A 23,898-nucleotide genomic window follows, 5' to 3' on the forward strand; every position below is an offset into this window, starting at 1 on the left:
GGCAGGTCGAGCGGTTTGAAACAGAGTAGGCGGGCAGGACGGGCATGAGAGAGAAGGAGAAAGCTTTCACAGTGCTCCAGAACAGTAACTTTGGCATATTCCGAACATCAAATCAAAGTATGGCACTTCAGCACTTGAGAATTTTTTGCCCATTTTGTTTTCTACTTTACTTATTTGGAATAATCAACAATTTTATGAGCATAGCCAAATCGCACAATCACTGCACATTTATGCAATAATGCAACTGGAGTCATATTGGTTTATTACTTGTTTTCTTCTATTTTTTTGTTTAATATTGTTGAATTGTACTTTAGATAACAAGTAGTCTATAATATAATATTTATTTTATATACTATTATTATTATTTTGATGAAATTTTATATACTATTATTAAAAGATTAATTGTGGATGAATGCACATCAAATCATTTTTAAACAACTTAATAATAGTATGATATGTTGGCCAAAAAAAAAAATAGTATGATATGTACTATTTTGTTCTCATCTTCACTCTTTCAACTAACAGTCACCTCACAATCTCACATACATCTCAAGTTCTCAACTCTTTCGGTTCACCTCACTTGTCTTATGTTGCACATGCTCCCTGTATGCTCGACCCTCCAAATCAATATTATACTATAAGTCTACAACACATTTGAAATTATTATATAGGCGGCCAAGTACACATTTTAAAATATTATATAGGCCAATTGATTCTTTCAATATGTCCAAGAGCATTTTTCTTTTTTTGGTTTAACTAAGGGCCCGTGTGGACTAGGGATTTGGATTTTAAATCCTATTGTTTAGATTAAAAAAAATATAAGGATTTCAATTTAAGAATTTTTAATTTTTAATTTTTATATATATTGTAATATATGATAAATATACATTGGCTGAAAAAGTAATCGGAGGAGATCATCGAAAAAGTGGCCAGAGGGTTCATTGGAAAAGGTGACTAGAAGGGTCGCCGATGGTTGCCAGAAAAGTTGGTGGGAGAGGTCGCCAAAAAAGTTAGCCGGAAGGTTGTCGAAAAATTTGGTCTGAGAGGTCGTTGGAAAAGTTGGTCGACGGTGGTCGTCGGAAAGTTGACCTGAGGGGACACTGGAAAGGTGGCCGGCCGTGGTCGCCAGCAATGGTGGGTGGAGATGATGAGAGAGTGAGAGAGTGTGGAGTGGTGAGATTTCAAATATCTAGTTTAAGAAGGTATTTGAAATCCATGGATTTGGGCTTTTAAACTATTCTTTTTTTCTTTTTCTTTTTTTTTTGAATTATTTTTTAGGGTTAATTTCAGTTCAATATCTCAAGTTTACTTCAAATTTCAATTTAGTATCTCATGTTTAAAATCTTGCAAGATCATACCTTATCTTTCTAATTTGTTGCAATGTCATACTTTATCTTTTCAATTTGTTGCAATGTCATACCTCCGTCAGTATGACTATTAAGAGATCTGTTAAAAGTTGATGTGCCACTTACATGACACTCCCACAATGATGACTAGATTCCACGTGGTCTAATAATAGGCCATGTTATGTCACGTGACATAAAAATAATTAAAAATCTAGAAACATGGCACATAATTATTTTTAAATTATTTTTTATGCCACTAGGCATGACGTGTCATGTTGTCAGACCATGTGACATCTAGTCAGCATTGTGGGAGTGCCACATCAGCATTTAATAGATTTCTTAACAGTCATACTGACAGAAATATGACATTGTAACAAATTGAAAAAATGAGGTATGATATTGCAAGATTTTAAACATGAAATATTAAATTGAAATTTGAAGCAAACTTGAGGCACTGAATTGAAATTAACCCTATTTTTTAATAATGATGGAGATGACAAATTTGCCCTTATATTACGTGATCTCCGCATGTGTATACTTTTTTTACGAATTTGACGAAAAATTCTTAATTGAGACAAACAATAATTTGAAATCATCAATTAGAACAAAATGAAAGTTACATCCTCAACTGCAAAACGAGATATAAATAAAGTACTTTTGTTAAAAAATTTCATATATATATATATATATATATATACAGGCTCCTTCTATCGAGGTATACCTCAACTTATTTATGTTGAGGTATACCCTATTGGGGTCCACACGAGTCGTTTTGTGTCAATCCGAACCATTCATTTTTTACATCTCCATTGATAGATCATCATTGCAAAAAATTAGCCAAATCGGAAATCATTTACCTATCTAACTTTGATCAAATAAATGGACGAACCAAATAGTTTCGATGAAACCGTTCATTTGTTTTATCAAAGTTAGATAGACAAATGATTTCGGATTTGACTAATATTTTGCAAGGATGATCTATCAATAAAGATGATCCTTGCGAACGGTTCGGATCGCCACAAAACGACTCGTGTGGGCCCCAACAAGGTCATACCTCAACATAAATAAGTTGAGGTATACCTCAATAGAAGGAGCCTGTATATATATATACATGGTTTGCTAATGAAAAGAGTGCTTAATTAATTAAAATGTACAATATATATATATAATACATACAGAAAAATGCTCCAAAACTAATTGATTAGCAAGTTAATACAAAGCTAACCATCATGTTGGGCTCACTGCACAATGTAATTTCAAAATCCGAACCATTCATTTTTTAGGTCCTACTTCAAAGATCATTTAAACAAAAAATCTCCAAAATCGAAAATCATAACCATTTGATTATGATAACAATTATTTATATGCTTTTATCGAAAACATTGATCGTTTATTTATTTGATCACAATTAGTTGACTAAATAATTTCTAATGTAGTTGTTTTTTACAATGATGAGTTTTTAAATATGACCTAAAAAATGGACAGTTCGGATTATGAGATTAGTTATATGGTGGGCCAAAAAATATAATTAGTTTCATATTAACTTACTAACTAGTTAGCTTTAGAGCACTCATCATATATAAGGCTTAATTATCGATTTACCACCCAAAATTGTAACTCATTCCTATATTGACACCTGAAAGTTGTTTTGTTCCAGATTACCACCTGTAACTTACATCTGTGTCCTATTTTACCTTATTCAAACCGTTAAAAATGTTGACTTGGTCGTTAATGCTGATGTGAACCACGTGTCACATTTTTTTTTTGTATTTTCTAATTTTTATAAACTTTAAAAATTAATTACAAATAGCTCCGAACTCAGAAAAATATATGAAAAATTCTTATGGACTCGTCTTGACTAGTATTAATTTACTATGGGGTTAAAATACCAATTTTTCCTCTAAAAAATTCCAAAAAATTTGGGAAGCCCAAATTTATTTCTTAAAAATTAAAATACTCTAAAATTTTTAGAAATTCATAGGATAATCTCCCGAACTTCAAAAAATACGAGATCTACACTGTTAGTCTTCTAAAAACTAATAATACATTTCTCGTGAATACTTGCTACCCAAAAGACCTCTCGGTCTTAGATTTTCCTCTATAAAATAAATTCTAAAAAAATTTTAGAATTTCTGTAAAATCTCAAAATAATTCTCTAAAACAGGTTTTTGGTAATTTCTAGAATATTTTTTAGAATTCATCCGAGAGTTTAGGAAAATTTTAAAATTTATTAATAGAGGCAACTTTGTTTTAATTAAGCCATATATATAATTAAGATCCGCCACTGCACTGTCTGTATAAATTAACAATATTACTTGATCTCTTATTATGTATTCATCATGAAAAGCAATAGCCATCAATCATGATCAACATCAACATGAATTCACGTACTGGTTGCAGCACGTACTTAAAACTAATACATATGTTTCTTTTTCTTTTTTCCAAAACAAAAGAACGCGCGTCTATAAATCAAAACACCATTTGATATTAGCTAGCCGTACATACACAGGCTTGGCCACTAACGTACACACGCCTTGAACATCATGGAGTAGCCATGATGGTCATGCTGCTGGAGCAAAATCATCGTCATCATCATCACCATCCCAATCAATGCATGCTGCTGGAGCATAGTCATAGTCTGGATCGTCATCATCATCACCATGATCATCAACTTGGTCAAGAATGCATAGTACTGCTGAGGCATAAATATCATATTCATGACCATCACCATGAATATCATGCCTGGTACTATAGCACTGAGCTATGAGCTTGAACATGGGAGCCATATATAAATATGGATCACTTGGAATTACCTACCAAAATAAGAAAATTATGAGATGGAGCAAAATTATAGAACACTTGGAATAATGGAATGAGAGTCCGTTGAGAGACTATGATGGCTACATTTATATTGACTGATTTGAGTCTTAGACGCGTTTCGGACGTAAGCAATATTATATGATGATCAATTCATGTAAAGGCGTGATTCATTATCAGGTCATCATGACATCATGCCCTCAACTCTCATTATCAAGTCATCATGACATCATGCCCTCAACTCTCAACAACAATTGCACTGCACCTTCGTTTCGGAATGGGAGGATATATCATATGGAAAAAAATTTTGTGCCCATATTAGGACACCAGATCTATGTGTCCTAATTTAATTTGCCAAAATTATTTTGCACACATCATTATTTATTTGTTAAATTAATATTAATATTATTTTTGTTGAAAGATAATCTTATCCATCTGAAATCCAATGATTTTTTTTATGCTCGATTTAATTACCATATTCTGTCATCCTTCATAATCACATTTGCATATAATCGTCCTCGTCAAAATAGTTAAAGTAATCTCAACATCAATAGGAGATTAATGATGTGTAGACACTATATTCATGAATTTTTTTTCTCTTCCAATAGACTAGTCATAGAATATTGTTGGAAGACTAGATGTGGACTTAAAAAATAAACCTAAACGAAAACCCAATGAATTGAAATTAATACTAGAAAGTTCGCCGGTATGGTTGCCGAAAAAGTTGGTCGTAGGGGTCGCCGGAAAGTTGGCCGGAGAGGTCGCCCGAAATGTGGCCAGTGGTGGTCGCCAATAATGGTGGCCGGAGATGATGAGAGAGTGAGAGAGTGTGGAGTGGTAGGATTTCAAATACCTAATTTGAGAAGGTATTTAAAATGTATGGATTTAGGCCTCTAAAATTCACTATGAATTTGGGTCAAATCCAAATTCATTCCTTAAATTGAATCCAATTAACACGAGGATTTGAAAATGATTCCAAATCCAAATCCACCCCATGAAATTCAAGTTTCCAAACAGGCTCTAAAAGAATTACTCTCTCTCTCGCGGATAGGAATAGGATAGCATTCCTTTTTAGTTTTTACTAATTCTGTGTATATTTAACTGAAGTTGATACCTCTACTTGGACTATTCCTTTTTCCCCTTTGAGGACAGAGAAGAGGTTTTAGATTAAGGAATACGAAAGATGAAGACAACCTAAATAATTTGGAGTTCTCACCGGTCACCACGTGTGCCATATATTTAGCATAATATAATACCATTCATATTTGGTGCAACAGAACCACTGTACACAAAATCGAAATTCCAAAACCACAATAATGAATAATTCCACCGGCAGGAAGCATGCAGTTTGCATTGAAATTTCATTAACAAAAAGAGTAAGCTATACAGAATTACAAAACCCATTAATTTGGGTTGCGAGAGGTGAGTACATCATTAAACTAGAACATGCTTGCAGACCTTTTTCTTTCATCAACTAATAATGACCAGGCTAGGTAGTTCACGTCTTATACTCCTTACATAACTCAGTAATGTACATTCATCAGTAGCCCTAGCCATCGACCTAATAAACTATTGGGGGGTTTTCAGTCATGAACTTAGTGTTTGAAAACTTCATGTTTCAAGCCATGTCAAGGTTCCCATAATCAAATATTTGCTTGGAAGTTCACCCGCAGATGGTGCAAGGTATGTAATTGTCTTCCTGAAATGTATATACTTAATTAGATTTGATCAAACAAAACCAGAATTCAACTAGTGTTTCTAGCAAGTCAGTATAGCTCAGAATTCAAACCTCTGAATGTCAATGTCTGTGACATAGATAAACCCAGCAACATTACTGCACAAAAAATAAATTGGTCAGCAACCACAAGAGTGCCCATTCTAGTTTTTCAAGACTCCAAGGATTCTACTCTGAAATACATTATGTCATGGTCAAATTCGCATCTTCACAGATTGAAAAGCCAGCTAGATATACCACAATATTTTCATTCTCATGGGAGTGAGGGGGTGAATTAAAAGCATCCACCATTTCACGTGAAGTTCAATGAACAAAACTGACCTTATTGATTCATTACAATTCTTTTTTTAATCAGATAGATTGCTATGAGATTACCTAGAAATAATTTGATCAGGCTCCTTGGCGAATGAAACAGCGAGAACCATATGGAGCAAATCCCGGTTAATATTCACAGGCACCAATCTTGTAGGGTCTGCAGCAGGCTCTGCACCAATTGGCAAAGCTGAACGTGGGGCCTGTGGCCCACCACCAATTCGAAAGACAGATAAATCGCTGTAATTTGCGATATTTGAATGTGGGCTGAGATCATTTGCAAGGCCATAAAAATATTCCTGTCATAAATATCAGCGTATATGAGCCTTGTCATCAGGAGAGCAAATAAAACAAGGATTAAAATGGCAACATATTTCTAATTAACCCTAAAAGGTGCTATTTACCCTTATCCTAAAACTCCTGGATTTTTGACGAAATTTGCTGTTCCTAGATACAACTCCCCCCGATCTTTGAAGTTTAACAACATCCACATTGGGCTTGTTCTTTAGTACATCTCTAAGCATGCTGCAAAGCTTTTCCTGCACAGAAATTAAAAGAAATATCTGTAATGTCATGGATTCCTAGATATAAAACCAATTTGTAAAAACTATAAATGTTTTAGGAACAATAATCTATTAAAAGCTAACATAGACTTGAAATCTTCGTGATAGACTCAATCAAAAAGAGCAAAGAGAACAGAACAAGGATGCTCCGGATTCACAAAAAAAAAAAAAAAAAAAAAAAAAAAAGCTTGCATAATTCACTAAGATATATAATCATGAAAATAAAATTCGAGCTTGAGTGATATACCTGACCCAAAACCAGGACAACATTGGCATTGAATGTATCAATTGCATGAAGAAGCAACTGCAAGAAAGATACAACACAAGAAACTATCAAAAACAAATTTCAAATATATGACATTAACCAAAGCATTTCTAAATCAATCAACGGTCATCCCTGTAGTACAAAGTTACAAACAGCCTAAAATACCTCATAGCCTGCACCTTCTATCCATCCCATAGTGTTGATCACCATTCCAGCAGCTCGAGAGTCGGCAGTGCCAGAAAATTGTCTCTCTAGCATTTGAGCAAGCTCCTTTACAAGCACTTTGTATAAATCTACATTATTACTGCAAAACAACAAATCTCAAAGGATTTAACAAGTAATAACATTGATGACTGATGCAAGGTTTAATCAGAGCCAAAGAAATTGGCAATACAAGAATTATTCTAACGGTACTGCGTAGGTATATCAATGCAAGATATGAAAGGATAGGTCTAGAAATAACCATACAAATGACAGGAAATGCTCAATCAATTACCTGGGAGTTGTGTGCCCATAGAAATAAACGAGGGGCATTTCGAGAGGAACTCCTTCCACTGGATCAATAGGCATTTCAATAGGAGTAGCAGCAATGCATCCGGGAATTGTTATAGCTCCTTGTCCAATATCCAAGTCGACAAAAGTAGGTTTCCATCCCTGTTTAGCTGCCCAACTAAGAAGCATTTTTGACAAGGTACTTTTCCCAGAATCTGTAGGTCCCACAACAATCACCCTTGGGCCCTGACCACAAAGACGCTTATAAGCAACAAATATGCACATAGCAAAAGGATTACGATAATTCTTGGCGCTGACTTCTGAGCCACAAAGATTCAACTTTCAAGTTGAACATACACCAACAGAGGCATTTTTATTGAATGGACTTGCATTATTATGCACTTGTAATAATGCACTTGTGCCATAAGTTTATTCCAATTATTCATAGAAAATTTAAGGTGTCACACACTTGAAGACCCAATACTTATTTTCAATAAAGAAAGACACTGATTAGCACAAATATTGAAACCTTTGCATTTATATGCCAAAGTAAGAGAAAAAACCAAGTGAACTAGTAGTACCTGAGGCTGAGAGGAGTCATCCGACGAAGATGTTTTGGCGCGGTTTCGCCGTACTTCCAGTACGGCATGGACATTTACATAACTGATATTTGGCGTCTAAAAGGTCAAAGATTGCAAAGACCATCATCATTCTCATTTGTTACAGATATATTGCAAGCAAAAAAGCAAAAGCAGATAACCAATTAAATACCTCATCAGCAGTGTAATCAGTTTCTGTACTGCCATCCATCTCAATTGTGGCTCCATACCAAGTGAAAACCTTTAACAATCAATCCACAACACAATGCAATAAAAAAAAAACATCAACTTTATATGAGAAAAACAACAAGTAGATGAAATTTTGTAATGTAATTGTAGAAAAAGAAAAGAAAGGAATAGAAAAGAAAAGGAAGGTTACGGCAAATTTGAGCCTGGGAGGGAAGGTGAGCCAGATTTGAGGGGGGAGCTCGGTGCCGAAGATCTCGGCGGTGCCGGTGAGTAGGCGGAGCTTGAGAGGCGAGTCGTTGCCGACTTCGACTCTGAGTTCGCTCTCTCGCTCCAATTTCACCTGCCTTATTCCACCCCCATATGCCATACCTCACTCTCACTCTTGCTATTTGGGGTTTCAACTTTCAACTCAACTCTTTATCAGGGTTCAACCCTCAAGAACAACAACGGCTGAAGTTGGATGGTCACTACCATACGACACCGTTTTCGTTTCTTCCCTCTTTCTGGGCTGAATGTCCGAAGCCACGGCCCAGTTTGGCCCATTGTTCACAATTCCTTTTTTTGTCAGAAGTCAAAAGTCAAAAAGCATTTCCCTTTTGATCTCTTTCTTGGATGCTTCTCTGTTCTTTCAATACCATTGGATTCTTCATACGATAATTTCGTGGTAACTTCTGGGCATCATCCAAGATGTTTGATTGTTTACACTGAAATAAGAGTATAAAGACAAACCCACAAGACCAAACCCTCAACCAGCACCATTTTTCCCAAGTGCTCTGCTCGAGGGACTGAAACAAACCACTTGCGTGAATTGCAAGATGTTGCCAACTTCTGATAATCATACACGAACCCTCACCCCCTGCTTTGTTTATTTCAACCTCACAATTTGTTGCCTCACAACCATGTACCGTGCATACGAGCACAGCGATACCCCCGTCATAGCTTTCGTGCTGGCCGTTTACGTGGCATACTTTGTCTTGGACAAGTGTCATGCAGTGTACAACGGATTGCCCAAAGGCGAGAAATCGCTCAGGAAAGAGGTGTTGAAATTCACACTTTGGGGGTTGTCCAGCGCCATCCTGTTGGGGTTTGCATATCAATTTGGGTTGTTTATGAACCTCATTGCGACGGTCTTAATATATGCTTCTGCCATTGCCAGCACTGCGTTGCTCTTCTATTCTTACTACATCCATGATGACCAAAATGGATGCAGTCTTTGCCGCAGCAGCCATCAGATGTCCTCTTCTTGTGTTGATGAAAACAATAACAAGTATGCTGGACCCATGTGGGACAATGTATAAAGTCTAATTCAATACCAAATAAGCCTGAGTGTTAATGCATATATACTACTACTACTACTACTACTACTACTACTACAATCATAGTCTATGCGCTTGTACTCTGGCTCATCCTAATTAAATTGCAATTCAATGAAATTGGATGGGGAAATAGCTATTCCCATGTACCATTTGAGGCACATGCATCTTCAATGTTATTACTTATTAGTGATCAAAACTGAAAATAAATGGGGTGTATTTAATATGAATTTTAAAAGATTTTTTGTAGAGTTTAAAAGTTACGTAATATTCAATTAAGATTTTTAAAATTTTTTAAAAAGTTAAAAAAAGTTTATATGTATTCAATCAAGAATTTTAAGGAGTCTATAAAAGTTATGCGGTATTTAATTAAGACTTTTAAAAAGTCTGTAAAGTCTATGTGTATTTAAAAAGTCATTGATTTTATAGAATTCATTTAATGATGAATTTTAATAGATTTTGAAAGACTTTTATGTGTATTTCAAAGTCATTATAAATCTGATATCTCTCATACGAATTTCTAAAGATTTCTATAAACTCTATCCATAGAACTGTGTGAAAATCTATAAATTCTGTAAAAATCTACCACTTAAAAAAAATTTACAAAAGTCTTTATAAATCTATATACACTGTACTATACTACAGACACTTTGTTTTCGTGGGCTGTTATAAGGATCGCTTAGTTCCTACTTCCTAGTTAGTCTGTTTTTGGTTTGTTTTTGGTTTTGGGCCGTTAGGCCCCAGTGGCCCAGTCTACCCAAAAAAAAAAAAAAAAAAAAAGAATTGAAGACAATTGGAGATGCGGGGTATCGATCCCCGTACCTCTCGCATGCTAAGCGAGCGCTCTACCATCTGAGCTACATCCCCGAATATGTTATTTTAGCTTGAAATTATTACTTGTTTCTGTAGATTCGGTCTGATTTCTAGCCATAGGCTGCACATTGCATACCTCGTCGTGAGCCGTGGTGAGCTGAGCTAGTTCAAAACTTCAGTTGTTGGTTCCAGTTCCACGCCAGTTGCGCAGAGACCAGCGTCCCAAAATGTTGAGACGACTTCTGCTACAAGCTTCCACGACTCGTCGTCTTTCCAATGGCTACGTCTTCCCACAATCTTCAGCTCCTTTGCTTCACAATCGCTCACTTTCTTCATCCCAAATCCCACACAGTTCTTTCGTCGAACACTTGGAGAACGACCCTGACCAAGCCACTACTCAACCCACTGCCACAATTACCATCGACCGCTCCGGCCTATACAACCCACCTGGTAACAACCACTTCCCCATTTTATATTCCATCCCTAATTAGCTTTCAGTAATGGGTTTTTATTTTTTATGTTTTTATTTTAATGGCAGAGCATTCCCATGAACCTTCTTCGGACTCTGAGCTCGTCAAGCACCTCAAAGACATCATCAAGGTCTCTTTCTTCTCTTCTTTTCTCATATGCATGACAGAAAATATTGCTATCGGAGTGACAATGCGTTGTGAATGTGCTTTTTTGGGTCAGTTCCGTGGCGGGCCAATCTCAGTTGCTGAGTATATGGAGGAAGTTTTGACGAACCCAAAAGCTGGGTTCTACATGAATCGAGATGTGTTTGGAGCAGAAGGTGATTTCATAACCTCTCCGGAAGTGAGCCAGATGTTTGGGGAGGTACCCAGTTTTCTTAATTCCTTGTTAATTTATTGAATTCAGTTGGCATTTCCTTTACATTGATTCTTGAAGAATAATTTGTCATTTTTTCTACTGCTGATTTGAATTTAGATGGTTGGTGTTTGGGCAATGTCTCTCTGGGAGCAAATGGGACAGCCTGAAAGAGTGAACCTAGTCGAGCTAGGTCCAGGAAGAGGAACTCTCATGGCTGACCTTCTTCGTGTATGAAAAGGCTCTACTTATTTGAATCTGTTGTTTAATGCTATAGAAATGGAAATACAGTATGCCTTCATTTTCTTTTTGTTTTCTTTACTTACTTTGTTGCGTAGGGTGCCTCAAAATTTAACAACTTCACCAAATCGTTGAATATACACATGGTAGAGTGCAGTCCTACGTTGCAGAAGCTTCAGCACCAGACCCTGAAATGTGTAGATGAAGAGGTTATGGCTGACAAAAGGACTGTAAGCACATTGGCTAAAACTCCTGTATCATGGCATGCCACATTGGAGCAAGTTCCTGCAGGATGTATGTGGTTATGTTCTTATTGATAATATTCCAAGAAATACAAGCTTGCTTTTATGTGTGTGTGTGTGACAGTGTGTTAACAATTGAACGAAAAGATCTCTAATTTGTGTTTATGCAACAACTTCTTTGCATGAGAAGCAAACAGGACATTTTATAGATTCTCATAGATACATTATGTTTCTTTACTTTTTACGACATGATTTTTCACCTTCACGTTCTGTTCAATTACCTAGCATTGACACCGATTTACATATATCATGTTTAATATTGCAATGCTGAATATAATGATCATGTTGATAAGTTTATAGTAGTCAATCCCTTATTATGATGTGGTCATTCTGACCCCAAACAATAGAGTTCTTTAATATTTGTACAGTATTATTAGGATGGTAAATTATTGTATTCTATCTTTGAACTTAGAAGCTGGAATGTGACAGCTTGTTTTCTTCCCTGTACAGTTGCTTTCTAATCTAATTTTCTTCATTGTCATGCCAGTGCCATCTATCATCATAGCTCACGAGTTTTATGACGCTTTACCAGTTCATCAATTTCAGGTGTCTGGTCCATTTATAACCTATAACTTTAAATGCTCATTCTATGAATATTCTCTTATGCTTTTAATCTCATTTCTTAATTTTTTTTGTACAGAGGGCTTCTCGCGGCTGGTGTGAGAAAATGGTCGATGTTGCAGAAGATTCAACGTAAGGATGCAATATCAAGTCTTACAGAATTAGTCTATTGCAGATTTCTTTTACAGTAGACTTGCATGATTAAATACTCATATATATTGTTTAGGTTTCGTTTTGTTCTTTCTGCCCAGCCTACACCAGCAACTCTTTATCTGGCAAAACGCTGCAAATGGGCTGGAAATGAAGAAATAGCAAAGCTTGAGCAGATTGAGGTTTGCCCCAAAGCAATGGAGTTGACTCAAACTATTGCTGAAAGAATTGCTTCTGATGGAGGTGGAGCTCTTATAATTGATTATGGTCAGAATGGAGTAGTCTCAGATAGTCTGCAGGTCTGTTGCCTTGCCATTGCTAGTTTTAGTAGTCTTTTCAAGATGCGAGTCATGCAAACGGTTGGTTGTCTTTCTAACTTTGGCAATAGTTCATTCGTTGAAGGCCATTCGGAAACATAAATTTGTAGACATTCTGGATGATCCAGGATCTGCTGATCTTAGTGCATATGTTGATTTTACTTCCATCAAACACTCTGCTAAGGAAGTTTCAGGTGCACCATCTCAGTGTTTTTTTTATAGTAATATATTTCCACAAATTGGGTCAAAGTGAATAGTGAAGATATATTTAGCTTCATTTTAATATTTTTTACAGGAGATGTGTCTGTTCATGGCCCAATTACTCAGTCTCAGTTCCTTGGTTCTCTTGGGATAAATTTCCGAGTGGAAGCATTATTACAGAACTGTACAGAGGAACAATACGAGTCTCTAAGGAGTGGATATTGGCGTCTGGTTGGCGAAGGTGAGGCCCCCTTCTGGGAGGGGCCTGATGAACAGGTGCCCATTGGAATGGGTACAAGGTATTTGGCAATGGCTATTGTGAAGAAGAAACAAGGTGCTCCAGTTCCATTTTAGTGAAACTGGAGCATTTGGATGACATTTGTTGCGTGTACATTAGAATTTAATGGTAGAATAAGCCAACTTTAAGGTTCAGGTTCATGTATTTTTTCACTCTGAAAATTAAAGTGCCATAGATAGGGATTGTTATTTAATTTTCCGGGTGGAAATTTCAAGTTTTTTTGTTTTATATTGTTTGCGGTGCCTCCAGTTCTTAAAAGTTAAAACTCATAGATTTGACATTTAAGGATCCAGGATAAAAAAAAAATAATCCTAGATTTTTGTCCTCAACTCAATTAATCCATGAATTAAAAACGAAGAACTCAATCAACAGCATTCTCTTCAGTTTTAGTCCTAATGGATGTGAGCTTTAAGAATCCTGAAAGGGTCTTTATTTTAGGCTGCCCACTTTTAAGTATTCCATACTATACTCTTCTATATATCATGAACTCTCTCCAGTCAAAGTATTTGTCAAAAGCTTTAAGCAATTTCCTCAGTTTTTAAGGCATGATGACTTCCCACATTTTCTGTTGGATTTGTAACCATGTTACACCCTCTATTGTATTGGCTTTATGCGTATCATCATTTTCACTGAATTGGAGATAAAAACTAACTAAATGCTTGTAATTACAGAGTTTGTGTGAGTGAGTGTGCTGAAGATCTGAGATCCAAAGCCAACCAACAAAACGCACCTCAAGATAAGGTAAGATAAGAACAATGATTGAATGGTTGTATGTTATTAGTGAGTATAAGCGGGTTGGATTACAACATCAGGGTAGTATGGGGATTATAGGGGTGGGAAAATAATATTCATATTTTTAAATTTTTATTAAAATGTAATAAAATAAAGTGGGTGGAGAAATAAAAAATGAGAGTGGGAATAGTAGCACTCTTTATTAAATCACACAGACATTTAAATACATTTCAAAAGAATCCAAAACACATAGAAAGTAGGAAATAAGAAAAATAAATTTTGCACTGAAAGTGCACTTGCAAGTGTCATTGCATTGCAGATTTGCAGTAGCTGATCGATTGATCGGTAACTTCATTGCCATCAGAGAAAAACGTGTGTTTGTCAAGTTGTCAACGTATTTTTGTTTTTATACGTTAAAAAATAATAATACAGACGCACTTCTGAGGTTTTTTTTTATAAAAATTATTAGAAGTTTTAAGTAGTTTTGCCGTTTTGGTTTAAAAAAACAAATTCATTGTGGGTACATAGGAAGCCCACATCAACGAGTTACGAGTGGCTCAATTGGCAATTAGGATAGAGGTAGAGGAGCTGTTGACAAATTATTCTTTGTTATCAATGACACCGAGACAAGAGAACATGATCGTGAATAAATATAGACGGTGTCGTCATCGTCAATAGACGGTCGTTTGACATTGAGTGACTGACTGACATAAATAAAGGGACTTGGCAGCAGTTGGTAGGTGTTGAGTAGAGACGAGCGAAAGACAGAGAGAGAAAGAATGGGATCAATTCTGTCACAGCTGGTTGGAGGATCGGCGGCGGAGGCGTCGTCTACGGCGGCGGAGGATTCTCGGGTGATGTCGTTTCACTCATCGGCAAGATGGCAGCTTCACTTCAACTCCTCCAAAGAGTCTTCCCAACTGGTACTGGTTTGACTTCAAAGAAACCTCTTTTTCTTTCTAATTTGTCAAATATTTACTTGGATTGGATTAGGGATCTGATTTTTGGATTACATTTGTGAAGCTGGTGATAGATTTCTCGGCGTCTTGGTGCGGGCCCTGCAGGTTCATAGAGCCGGCCATCCACGCCATGGCCGCCAAGTTCACTGACGTCGACTTCGCCAAGATCGACGTCGATGAGTTATCTGTACGTCCCTTCATTTGTTAATCTCAATTTCAATTTGCGACAGATTAATTGATATCCATTATTGTTTCTTCTTTAATTGGCTTTTGAAACAGGATGTGGCAAAGGAATTTGGGGTTCAGGCAATGCCGACCTTTGTGCTTTTGAAGAAGGGGAAGGAAGTTGATCGGGTGGTTGGTGCCAAAAAAGATGAGCTTCAGAAGAAGATTGAGAAGTACCACTCACTCTAAGTCCAAGATGAGCTCTCTCGCTAGCTAGCTAGCTGTTTCAGTCTTTCAATTTGGGTTTTACATTTGCAGTTTCAACTTTCAACTTTGTTTCTTTTCATTTCATAGATTGATCAAACAACCTTATCTTTTTCAACATTAGTTATATATATATATATATATATATATATATATATATCAAACAGCTAGCTGTAGTAAAACTGAAAACCCCAAATCACAATCAAGTTTGCTGTTCATCTTTGTGATAGTATATATTACAAACTATAAAGCTGCCTAACTATGCTACCCAATACTCATGCATAATATTCATGCGGAGTTGAAATTTGAAAAGGGGAATCATTTTCATTCAAATCTCAGACGGTATATGCTTGCTGAATTGTGTCTATGTCCAGGCCCTTTAGTCTCACCACTGATTCCATATGCCCTTTCAGGGTTTGCAATTCCCTCAGTCTGCAACAAAACCTTACCAATCAATTTATCTGTCTACCTATCTGATTATAAATTCATAGAGAAAATAAAGGGTCAAACAAAGTTTGTCGTACCTGGCAATTTCAGCTCGTCTTTTTGCCTCTTCAGCCATCTGATTAAGTTCTGTATAACTTGTGCGCTCGCTGAACATCTTGGCGTCCGGTGGGTGCAGCCCATGGAGGGTCCTTTGTGCATGTGCCCATTTAAGCTCCCGTTCTTCCTTCCCGAAATCCTTCTTCCTTGTGAAGGCAGTCTGCAAAACGCAGAGTTCCAAAACAAAAAGTGTGAGGGGAACTAACTTCACCAAATAGTTCTACTCCATTAATATCATCACACACCCTTTGCTCAATTATGAGATCCCAAGCTCTCCCACTCAAGGCATATCGGGTGATGAACTTGATAAAATCAAGTGGGAAATAGAAGATGAGGTTGTATAGCCAAACCACGCCAGCCCACCCCCATCCAATTCCCTCAATTGCAGCAAAACTCCAATTCGCATACACAGCGATTAGCGTAGCAATCTGCTCAACAAGAAGATTGAAAACCAAGGATGTTGAAGCACCCATATAATCAGAATTTGCAAGCAAAAAGCAAATATTTCACTCACCAGCTGAGCAATAACAAAAGCTGCTACAAGTAACAGACCAGGACGCTCGACAAAAGACCAACTCCGCGCTCGTGTGACGAATATGAGGGCCTGACTGATGGTACTCACTTGCAGGTACACTGCAGAGGCAAGCTTCCTGAGGTCATCCTCATCCTTTCTCTGAAGGCTTGAAACCCCAAATGTACGCTGAAAATAACAAATATAAGTGTTAGCCCAGCTACTAGTTCCAACCAGAGAATACCCTAATCACATCGCCAAAAGCACCCAAAAAAAGAGTTACAGGGAAGAAGTCTGTCTTGTATGCTGCCCAAAAGAAAATGACTGTCATCATAGCCAAGTAACCACCAAGGATGATTCCAGTCGCAAAGATCTCTGCTAGTTTCCAGGTATCTGGCAGAGGAGATGGTTTCACCCGATCCTTTGATATCGTCATGATTGTACCTGCAATGCCATACATACACGTTGAAGGAGTTGATGTAAATTGAACAAAGCTGTTTTCTGAGTCATAAATTACTTTGAAACTATATCAGACGAATACTACTAACCATCATTAAGAATAGCAATAATCAGCACCATGAAGGGTGGGAAGTCGAACTGCCATATGAGTGCTAGTAACATGAAACCAAGCTGTGACAGAAGAAATTAAGTGGACTCAACTCAGTTGAATGTAGAAGCCATAAAGACGCTATGCCAAATGTGCAAGAAAAGAAATTGATTGTTTCAAAACAACTTACCACAATACGGATTGTAATGGAAACAGCATATATCTGCAACAAGAAATAAACCAATTATGCATGCGGTTGGGGTTTTGGGTTGGTGAAACAGCTTGACCAAAACAATTACTAGCTAATTTTGAGCATTGGCATAATCAGAACACAGGCTCACCGTGTAATTTTTCATTCTCTGGAAAATTGCCCGACTAGTTAGTACAGCACTTATGATGACACTTAGGCCAGGTTCTGTCAAGACAATGTCGGAAGCACTACGAGCTGCATCAGTTGCATCGGCGACTGCTATTCCGATATCAGCTTTTTTAAGAGCAGGAGCATCGTTAACTCCGTCACCAGTCATTCCACATATATGCTTTCTGGCTTGCAATCGTTTCACGATTTCATACTTGTGCTCTGCAGGAAAGAGTCCAGATGACTAAGCACAAAGAATGGAAGAAATAGGCTCCAAAATCCACCAAAGCAATAGAGCATCTTTGTCCTGCATATATTAGCAGCTGAAGCAGATTTGCTTGAGCAAATCTGAAACGAAAGGGAATGGAGAGAGTACCAGGGAAAACACCAGCAAATCCATCAGCTTTTTCAATAAGTTCGTCAACTGGCAAAGCAGCAATTGACTCATCTTTATTCTGGCCTAACAGAGTTGATGAAGGATACATGTTGGTTCCCATACCCAGACGGCGACCTGTCTCCTTTGCTATTGCCAGTTGATCACCTGATTGCAAATGAAAGGGGAAAGCAGATCATATACCAATCAAATTGATGAGAAAAAAGTCAGATTAAAATACAAAAACTGTAGTAAGATTAAAGGAGATGCACCTGTAATCATCTTAACATTTACCCCGAGATTCAATGCTCTTCTAATTGTCTCTGCACTATCGTGTCTTGGTGGGTCAAACAGAGGCATGAGGCCAATAAATTGCCAAGGCCCTCCTTGGCTCTCCTTCCTTCCATCTGGAACTTCCTGTGGATAAAATGGTAAAAGGGCCAAAATAGCCATAAGAACGTTAACTATATAATATAAGGTAGACATGAGAAGAAAGATGACATGATAACCCACTTAATGTTACCTGGTATGCTACTGCTAGGGATCGTAATCCTCGCTCCGCAAATTTATCAATCACGGTGTGAACTCTACGTTCTATCTCTGATTTATTGTGTACAAGATTCAAAATCTAATAATCAAATCACAGGTATGAATTACTACAATAGCACCAAAACTAGGGGTGGGCACGGAATGGAGGGGGATGGGACTTACCTCATCCCGTTCCCATCTCATGATTTGAGTTCGGGATCGGTACGGGATGGGATGGAGGTTTGGGATTATGGTACCATCTCGTCCCGTACCAAAGTGATTCGGTACGGGTTCGGTACCATCCCGATCCCAAACAAAAAAATAATAAAAAATTAATTATTCAATTTTTATTCAAAATTCATCTTCAAATAATAACCTGTAAACAATAAACATAACCTATTTTTATTCAACTATACAAACAAAACAAGAATTCAAGTAATAAACTGTTTTTATTCAAAATTGAAAATTCATCTTCAAGACTTCAACAATTCAACCAATTATTCAACAATTCAAAAAAACAACAATACAACATAAACTTCAACAATTCAAATATTCAAAGTTTCAAAGTTCAAACATAAACTCATAAATCAGTAAATCACAATTAAGTCTCATGGCTTATTTACCAAATCCAAACTAAAAAACATAATTAAGCCTTATGACTTATTACATCCCAAACTAAAAAAAAAAACTGAATTGGTGCGACGGCGACGGAAGCTCGTGCCTGGTGCGATGGCCAGAGGCTATGGCGACGGCGACAGAAGCTGGTGCCTCGATGACCAGAGGCTATGGCAACGGCGAGGGGAGAGAGGCTGCCAGTGGTGCGACGCGCAGTGGTGCGATGCGACTCGATGACCAGAGGCTGTGGCGACGGCGAGGGGAGAGAGGCTGTGTCGACGGCAACGACGAGAGACGGCGACGGCTTCGAGGGTTGGGATGCGAGAGACACTTCGTCGAGAGGCACTTCGTCTGAATCTGAAGTGGGATGCGAGGGACTGAGGGAGAGTGGCTGCTGGGAGAGGGTCGAGCTGCGAGGGCGAGTGGCCGCTGGGAGGAGTCTCTGAAGTCTGAGAGAGTGAAACTGTGAGAGTGATTCAGATTTCAGAATTGGGGATTAGTGGATTACTGTAGTCTGTTTGAGTGTTTTCGAATTTTAGGGATCAGGTGAGGTGATTCAGATTTCATTTCAGGCATTTAGGAAATAGGTTACTGAATTAGGATTGTTAGCCTGTTAGGCCATTTGGGAGTCTTGGGCCATTGGGCCGTGAGCGGGTGTGGGTTGGGTTTTTGGGTGAAAGACTGAAAGTTAAAAAATAAAATAGGTTTAGTGATATTTGCCTATTTGGGCCCATTAAATTATTAAATAATTAAATTTTTAATTCTTCGGTACGGGACGGGATCATCCCGGTATTGAACCTTCAGGACCGATCCCATCCCGTTTAAGATCGGTACGGGACGGGATCGGTACGGGATTGAAAAAAAAAAAACGGGATGGGACCAAATGATACGGAATGGCACGGAATGGGATGGTTTCGGTATTTTCGGTCCTAATGCCCACCCCTAACCAAAACCATTAAAATAGACAGATAATAGCTGATGATCATACCTGCTCTGGTGCACCTTTGCTGACGCGATGCATCTTACCTTGACTGTCAATATATGTTAGAGCTGTTCGCTTATCTGTTGGGTTGAATGGAAGGAAGTGCACCTCTTGAATGCTGGCTCTCGCCTATTTTGCAGGCCAAAGAAGAAACAAGTAAGCGTAACACATGGAAAAACAAATACCAACATTTGTTACTTTTGCATTTGTATAATTGTATTAATATATATATATACCTCCTTTGGATCAGCCAACATTCCCACAATAGCGGCATCTATTGCATCTTGATTTTCCACTCGGGAGGCTCGAGCTGCCATTAGAACAACAGTATCTGCATCCACCCCTTTAGCAAAGACCTAAACATATAAATCCAGGAAAGGAGTTGGAACAGGTATTACAATACAGCAAGTTAAGAAGCCAACAACAGCAACCAACCTCTAAAAGGTTCTTGTCAACTGAAAGCTTATTCAATGTCAGAGTTCCAGTTTTGTCACTGCAAAGGACATCCATGCCTGCCATTTCTTCAATTGCTGTCATTCTTTTAGTTATAGCACCCTGCAGTATTTAACTATTTTCTTTGAGATATGCAGAATACCAGCTCCTATCGAACCTTGATAAGTTTAATTGGCACGCCAATGACATTGAAAACTTATTATAACTGACCTGCTGAGATAAGCGATGAGAACCAATAGCCATTGTCACAGATAAAACTGTGGGCATAGCAATGGGAATTCCTCCGATAAGTAGCACCAGCAGATTGTCAATTCCTGGGCGGTATTTCCGGCGTTGAATTGGGTACATGACTATGATCTCTACAATCATTCCCACGGCAATAGAGCATATACAGAAATTCCCAATAGCAGTCAAGACCTACATAGCATATGCATTAAACTCTTTAGTTTTCTTTCCCATTCTTTTATCTTCAATCATTTTTATTTCTTCAGTTTCATGTTTGGACAAAGAAATCCATGTTAGCATATGCTTACCTTTTGAAAGTGGCCCTGTTGATTCGTGGTATCAACAAGGTGAGCAGCCTTACCGAAAAAGGTATGAACACCCGTGGCAATTACTACTGCTTCAATCTCTCCCTGTTTGCATGTAGAACCGGAATACACACTGTCACCAGTGCCTTTTGTCACAGGAAGTGACTCGCCGGTAAGTGCAGACTGCAAAGACCAAATACAAAGAATTAAGTAAAATTAGCTCCACTCGATCAAATCAACCTTAAATCAGCAAAGTGAACAATGGGGTTGCCAAAGCACCTGATCAATTTTCAATGGATCGCCGTCAAGGAGACGAGCATCTGCTGGAATAATGTCCCCAAGCTTAATACTGATTATATCACCAGGAACAAGAATGGATGCATCCTCCTCAATCCACCTCCCATCTCGAAAGACCTGAAATCACATGAAACAAGAATGGTACTAAGACAACCATTGTATTACACTGATATATTTACATACAAAATCAACACCCTATGTTATAGAAACTATAAACAACTCTAAATAGATACACTTAAAAGATCAAAGCTAACACAAGCATAGGCTATTCTGCTAAATACCTTGGCTTTGGGGGCGAGATGGGCCATGAGAGCAGCGGCAGCATTTCCCGCGTTGTTCTCTTCTATAAAACTTATAGTTGAATTGATAATAAGCAGAGTAATGATCCCAACAAAATCTTGCCAATCAGGGGGCTTTCCCTGCAAAACCAAAACTAAACTGGTTAGTTCTGTTTTTTAAAAAACAGTCAATAAATCTTTTCCAATATGCAGGTGATGGAAAACATAGCCAGAATTTCCTTTTCAGTTTCTTTCTTTACCAATTTTGCTCAACAACTAGACAGAGAAAAACCCAAGAAGTTATTGAAATTAAAAAAAAAAGGGTACTCACTCCTCCATTGGCAAGTGCAATGGCCATGATAGCTGCAGCTTCCATCACCCATGAGAGAGGGTTCCACATAAATCCCAGAAACTTCAAAACCTTACTTTCCTGTATAACCCAACAATACACAAACAACCAAAATCCCGAAAAGGGAAAAATATTAACAAGCAGTTTAGACTTCAGCTCTCTTCGTTACCATGGAAAATAATTCCAGAAAATGAAAAAAAGTAGTACCTTCTTCTCCTCAAGCTTGTTGTACCCAAAAATGGCCAACCTTTGCTGAGCAGCCTCAGATGTGAGCCCATGTTTGTTACACCTCAAGGTCTGAAAAACCTCTTCAAGAGGCACGTTCTCCTGCAATTGAAGAGTTAAAAGAATTCAAACCAAACCCAAAAGTAATTCTCAGTAAAAATATTCGAATTTGAAAAACAGAGTGATGGGTTGCTCTGTTTTGGTACCAAATCCACAGCTTCCTTCAACACAGCATCTAAAGCCTCAGCTTTGCCATCCATCTCTCAACCTATTGATTTTCAGATCATATAAAAGATGGAGTAGAAGTAGATATCACACAACCATAAAACAGAAGACAGAGAAATCAAAGAGAAAACAGAGAACTCTCTTTCTCAGTAACTGCAACTCTGTTTATAATCATGCCCTGATTTTTTCACTCTCTCTCTCTCTCTCTCTCTCTCTCTTAAGATATTTGAAGCGGCATCTGTTTGTAGGAATTGTCCCTTAGTGCGGATTAACAGCTCGAAGAAGATATCATGTACTTGGCTGACTAGCTTCTATAAAGGACTTCCAAATTGTTAATTTTTTTTGGTTATTATTAATTTTTTCATTTTATTTAAGAGAAAATTACCGTACAGTGGTACAGGTGCATAGTACAGGTTTTTAATGTTGTTGTGTATCTCGTGATTGGGGCACTCCTTTTAATTATTCTAATGGAATGTTTGGCTCCATGGAATTTTTGTTTTTCTCTTTTTTTAGGTAAATTCAAACAATACTCTCTGCTACCGTCTATTTCCATTGTAGTCTTTGCTGAATGGTAAAGCTTGTAGTCACTAAAACCTGTTTGATGTTGACGTAATCCTACTACCATTGATATGCCAGAGAAAGAAAGAAACAAAGAAAGGATGGAACATGGAAGAGACCTCTAAACCATTCTAGAAAAATCTTTCCACCATTGTTCTTTTTCAATTTGTTGATTTAACTTTTGAATGAAGTGGTGGGTATGACCAAGTATAATCTTCTCAAATGATCAGAAGACTGTGTTCTAATAGCACATAAGAAAAACTAAAAAAAGAAGAAGTCATTTATGCATTTTTGGTGGATGTCAATTGGAGAGTCATTGAGATGCAATTGTATAAATCATAATACGAGACGTGAGAGAAGCTTCTAGCATTTTGTGACGTTCTATATAAATGTTGTATTTTTCTGACCGCTTTTCTTTTTATGCTAATATTATATTTCGATTTGAATTCAAAGTAGGGGATGAGAATCCTACCCTCTACAAGACGATGAAAGAGGAGTCAGTGAGAAAATTGTGCCATCTTCTTTGTCTTTCTCCTCTCTTCTTCTTTCTACTTCATCCTCTTCGTTTTGTGCAGAAAATTGTGTAATTACCCTTCTGTTTTTCCTATTTGGGTAACATTACATTAGGTAGGTGATGTTTGTATAGGAAAATGTTTCTTCCAAGAAACCATCAGACGGTGACGTTTAATTCCCTTATCCAACTTGTTTGTTAGCTTGGAAGTAGTTGAAGAGTGGCTTAACAAAAACTACATGTATGTATCTACTTGTTATTGCTACCTCGTACCTTCCTCTCCAGCATTTACACGTGTTTTGACCAACATGTAGCCATCTAAGAGACGCAAGGAAATTTTATTCACACTTCCACTCAAAGTACCCACTACATATTTGCTTATTTTTCTTGTAACCTTCCCTTCACATACAAGTTTCTTTCAGTAATCTTTTAAAAGAGTAAACAATTAAAAGTATGACACGTGTAAACTGGGGATTGAAAATTGATTTCACTCTCTTCATCCATATTCTTAAGATAAAGCATAAATTGATGAAAAGTTAGTAATAAATCAGTGGAAG

At 37.5% G+C, this 23,898-nt stretch overlaps 4 protein-coding genes and 1 non-coding gene across 6 annotated transcripts; 2 read left to right on the forward strand and 3 right to left on the reverse strand.

The window, feature by feature from the left end:
* Nucleotides 1-5,487: 5,487 nt before the first annotated feature.
* Nucleotides 5,488-8,740, reverse strand: LOC147288602 (protein CLP1 homolog). The gene is made up of 10 exons (XM_086241256.1): nucleotides 8,509-8,740; nucleotides 8,302-8,370; nucleotides 8,112-8,207; nucleotides 7,535-7,776; nucleotides 7,204-7,342; nucleotides 7,021-7,077; nucleotides 6,615-6,749; nucleotides 6,274-6,509; nucleotides 5,953-5,997; nucleotides 5,488-5,862 (listed from the first exon to the last, which is right to left on the reverse strand). The coding sequence occupies exons 1-10, from the start codon at nucleotides 8,683-8,685 to the stop codon at nucleotides 5,775-5,777; spliced, it is 1,284 nt and encodes a 427-aa protein (XP_086097382.1). The 5' UTR covers nucleotides 8,686-8,740; the 3' UTR covers nucleotides 5,488-5,774.
* A 1,685-nt stretch (nucleotides 8,741-10,425) lies between these two features.
* TRNAA-AGC (transfer RNA alanine (anticodon AGC)) lies at nucleotides 10,426-10,498 on the reverse strand. The gene has a single exon. It is a non-coding gene; the product is annotated as a tRNA-Ala (tRNA).
* A 75-nt stretch (nucleotides 10,499-10,573) lies between these two features.
* Nucleotides 10,574-13,555, forward strand: LOC147288604 (NADH dehydrogenase ubiquinone complex I, assembly factor-like protein (DUF185)). Its single transcript, XM_086240295.1, has 10 exons — nucleotides 10,574-10,894; nucleotides 10,983-11,044; nucleotides 11,135-11,278; nucleotides 11,390-11,500; nucleotides 11,608-11,803; nucleotides 12,299-12,357; nucleotides 12,452-12,504; nucleotides 12,599-12,821; nucleotides 12,925-13,033; nucleotides 13,135-13,555. The coding sequence occupies exons 1-10, from the start codon at nucleotides 10,672-10,674 to the stop codon at nucleotides 13,392-13,394; spliced, it is 1,440 nt and encodes a 479-aa protein (XP_086096421.1). The 5' UTR covers nucleotides 10,574-10,671; the 3' UTR covers nucleotides 13,395-13,555.
* A 1,233-nt stretch (nucleotides 13,556-14,788) lies between these two features.
* TRX2 (thioredoxin 2) lies at nucleotides 14,789-15,571 on the forward strand. Its single transcript, XM_086239138.1, has 3 exons — nucleotides 14,789-14,993; nucleotides 15,094-15,216; nucleotides 15,309-15,571. Exons 1-3 carry the CDS (start codon nucleotides 14,850-14,852, stop codon nucleotides 15,441-15,443), a joined length of 402 nt encoding a protein of 133 aa, XP_086095264.1. The 5' UTR covers nucleotides 14,789-14,849; the 3' UTR covers nucleotides 15,444-15,571.
* A 137-nt stretch (nucleotides 15,572-15,708) lies between these two features.
* LOC147288606 (plasma membrane ATPase 1-like) lies at nucleotides 15,709-23,382 on the reverse strand. 2 transcript variants are annotated; one of them, XM_086239136.1, is made up of 22 exons: nucleotides 23,303-23,382; nucleotides 22,254-22,315; nucleotides 22,030-22,149; nucleotides 21,805-21,903; nucleotides 21,477-21,614; nucleotides 21,178-21,312; nucleotides 20,902-21,081; nucleotides 20,579-20,785; nucleotides 20,351-20,470; nucleotides 20,152-20,271; nucleotides 19,922-20,044; nucleotides 18,314-18,418; nucleotides 18,063-18,207; nucleotides 17,794-17,958; nucleotides 17,401-17,639; nucleotides 17,250-17,282; nucleotides 17,061-17,142; nucleotides 16,796-16,956; nucleotides 16,516-16,701; nucleotides 16,247-16,429; nucleotides 15,983-16,161; nucleotides 15,709-15,890 (listed from the first exon to the last, which is right to left on the reverse strand). In XM_086239136.1, the coding sequence occupies exons 2-22, from the start codon at nucleotides 22,305-22,307 to the stop codon at nucleotides 15,794-15,796; spliced, it is 2,871 nt and encodes a 956-aa protein (XP_086095262.1). In that variant the 5' UTR covers nucleotides 22,308-22,315; nucleotides 23,303-23,382; the 3' UTR covers nucleotides 15,709-15,793. The 2 variants fall into 2 exon arrangements, with proteins under 2 accessions (XP_086095262.1, XP_086095263.1); XM_086239137.1 differs by lacking the exon at nucleotides 23,303-23,382 and having other exon boundaries at nucleotides 16,766-16,956; nucleotides 22,254-22,629.
* Between the last annotated feature and the right edge of the window lie 516 nt (nucleotides 23,383-23,898).

This window comes from Dryas octopetala, chromosome 4 (assembly GCF_963921425.1).
Source record: "Dryas octopetala chromosome 4, drDryOcto1.1, whole genome shotgun sequence".
In the NCBI taxonomy this organism is placed as follows: domain Eukaryota; kingdom Viridiplantae; phylum Streptophyta; class Magnoliopsida; order Rosales; family Rosaceae; genus Dryas; species Dryas octopetala.

Coding starts and splice junctions, on each gene's coding strand:
- LOC147288602 (XM_086241256.1), bottom strand. CDS start 8,685: ATGGCATATGGGGGTGGAATAAGGCAGGTGAAATTGGAGCGAGAGAGC. Junction 8,371..8,508: donor CTCCCAGGCTCAAATTTGCC/GTAACCTTCCTT, acceptor TGATTGTTAAAG/GTTTTCACTTGGTATGGAGC. Junction 7,343..7,534: donor TATGGGCACACAACTCCCAG/GTAATTGATTGA, acceptor GTTGTTTTGCAG/TAATAATGTAGATTTATACA.
- LOC147288604 (XM_086240295.1), top strand. CDS start 10,672: ATGTTGAGACGACTTCTGCTACAAGCTTCCACGACTCGTCGTCTTTCC. Junction 11,045..11,134: donor ACCTCAAAGACATCATCAAG/GTCTCTTTCTTC, acceptor TTTTTGGGTCAG/TTCCGTGGCGGGCCAATCTC. Junction 11,804..12,298: donor GGAGCAAGTTCCTGCAGGAT/GTATGTGGTTAT, acceptor TTGTCATGCCAG/TGCCATCTATCATCATAGCT.
- TRX2 (XM_086239138.1), top strand. CDS start 14,850: ATGGGATCAATTCTGTCACAGCTGGTTGGAGGATCGGCGGCGGAGGCG. Junction 14,994..15,093: donor CCAAAGAGTCTTCCCAACTG/GTACTGGTTTGA, acceptor ACATTTGTGAAG/CTGGTGATAGATTTCTCGGC. Junction 15,217..15,308: donor TCGACGTCGATGAGTTATCT/GTACGTCCCTTC, acceptor CTTTTGAAACAG/GATGTGGCAAAGGAATTTGG.
- LOC147288606 (XM_086239137.1), bottom strand. CDS start 22,307: ATGGATGGCAAAGCTGAGGCTTTAGATGCTGTGTTGAAGGAAGCTGTG. Junction 20,045..20,151: donor TGTTGGCTGATCCAAAGGAG/GTATATATATAT, acceptor CCTGCAAAATAG/GCGAGAGCCAGCATTCAAGA. Junction 17,143..17,249: donor CCATTACAATCCGTATTGTG/GTAAGTTGTTTT, acceptor CTTCTGTCACAG/CTTGGTTTCATGTTACTAGC.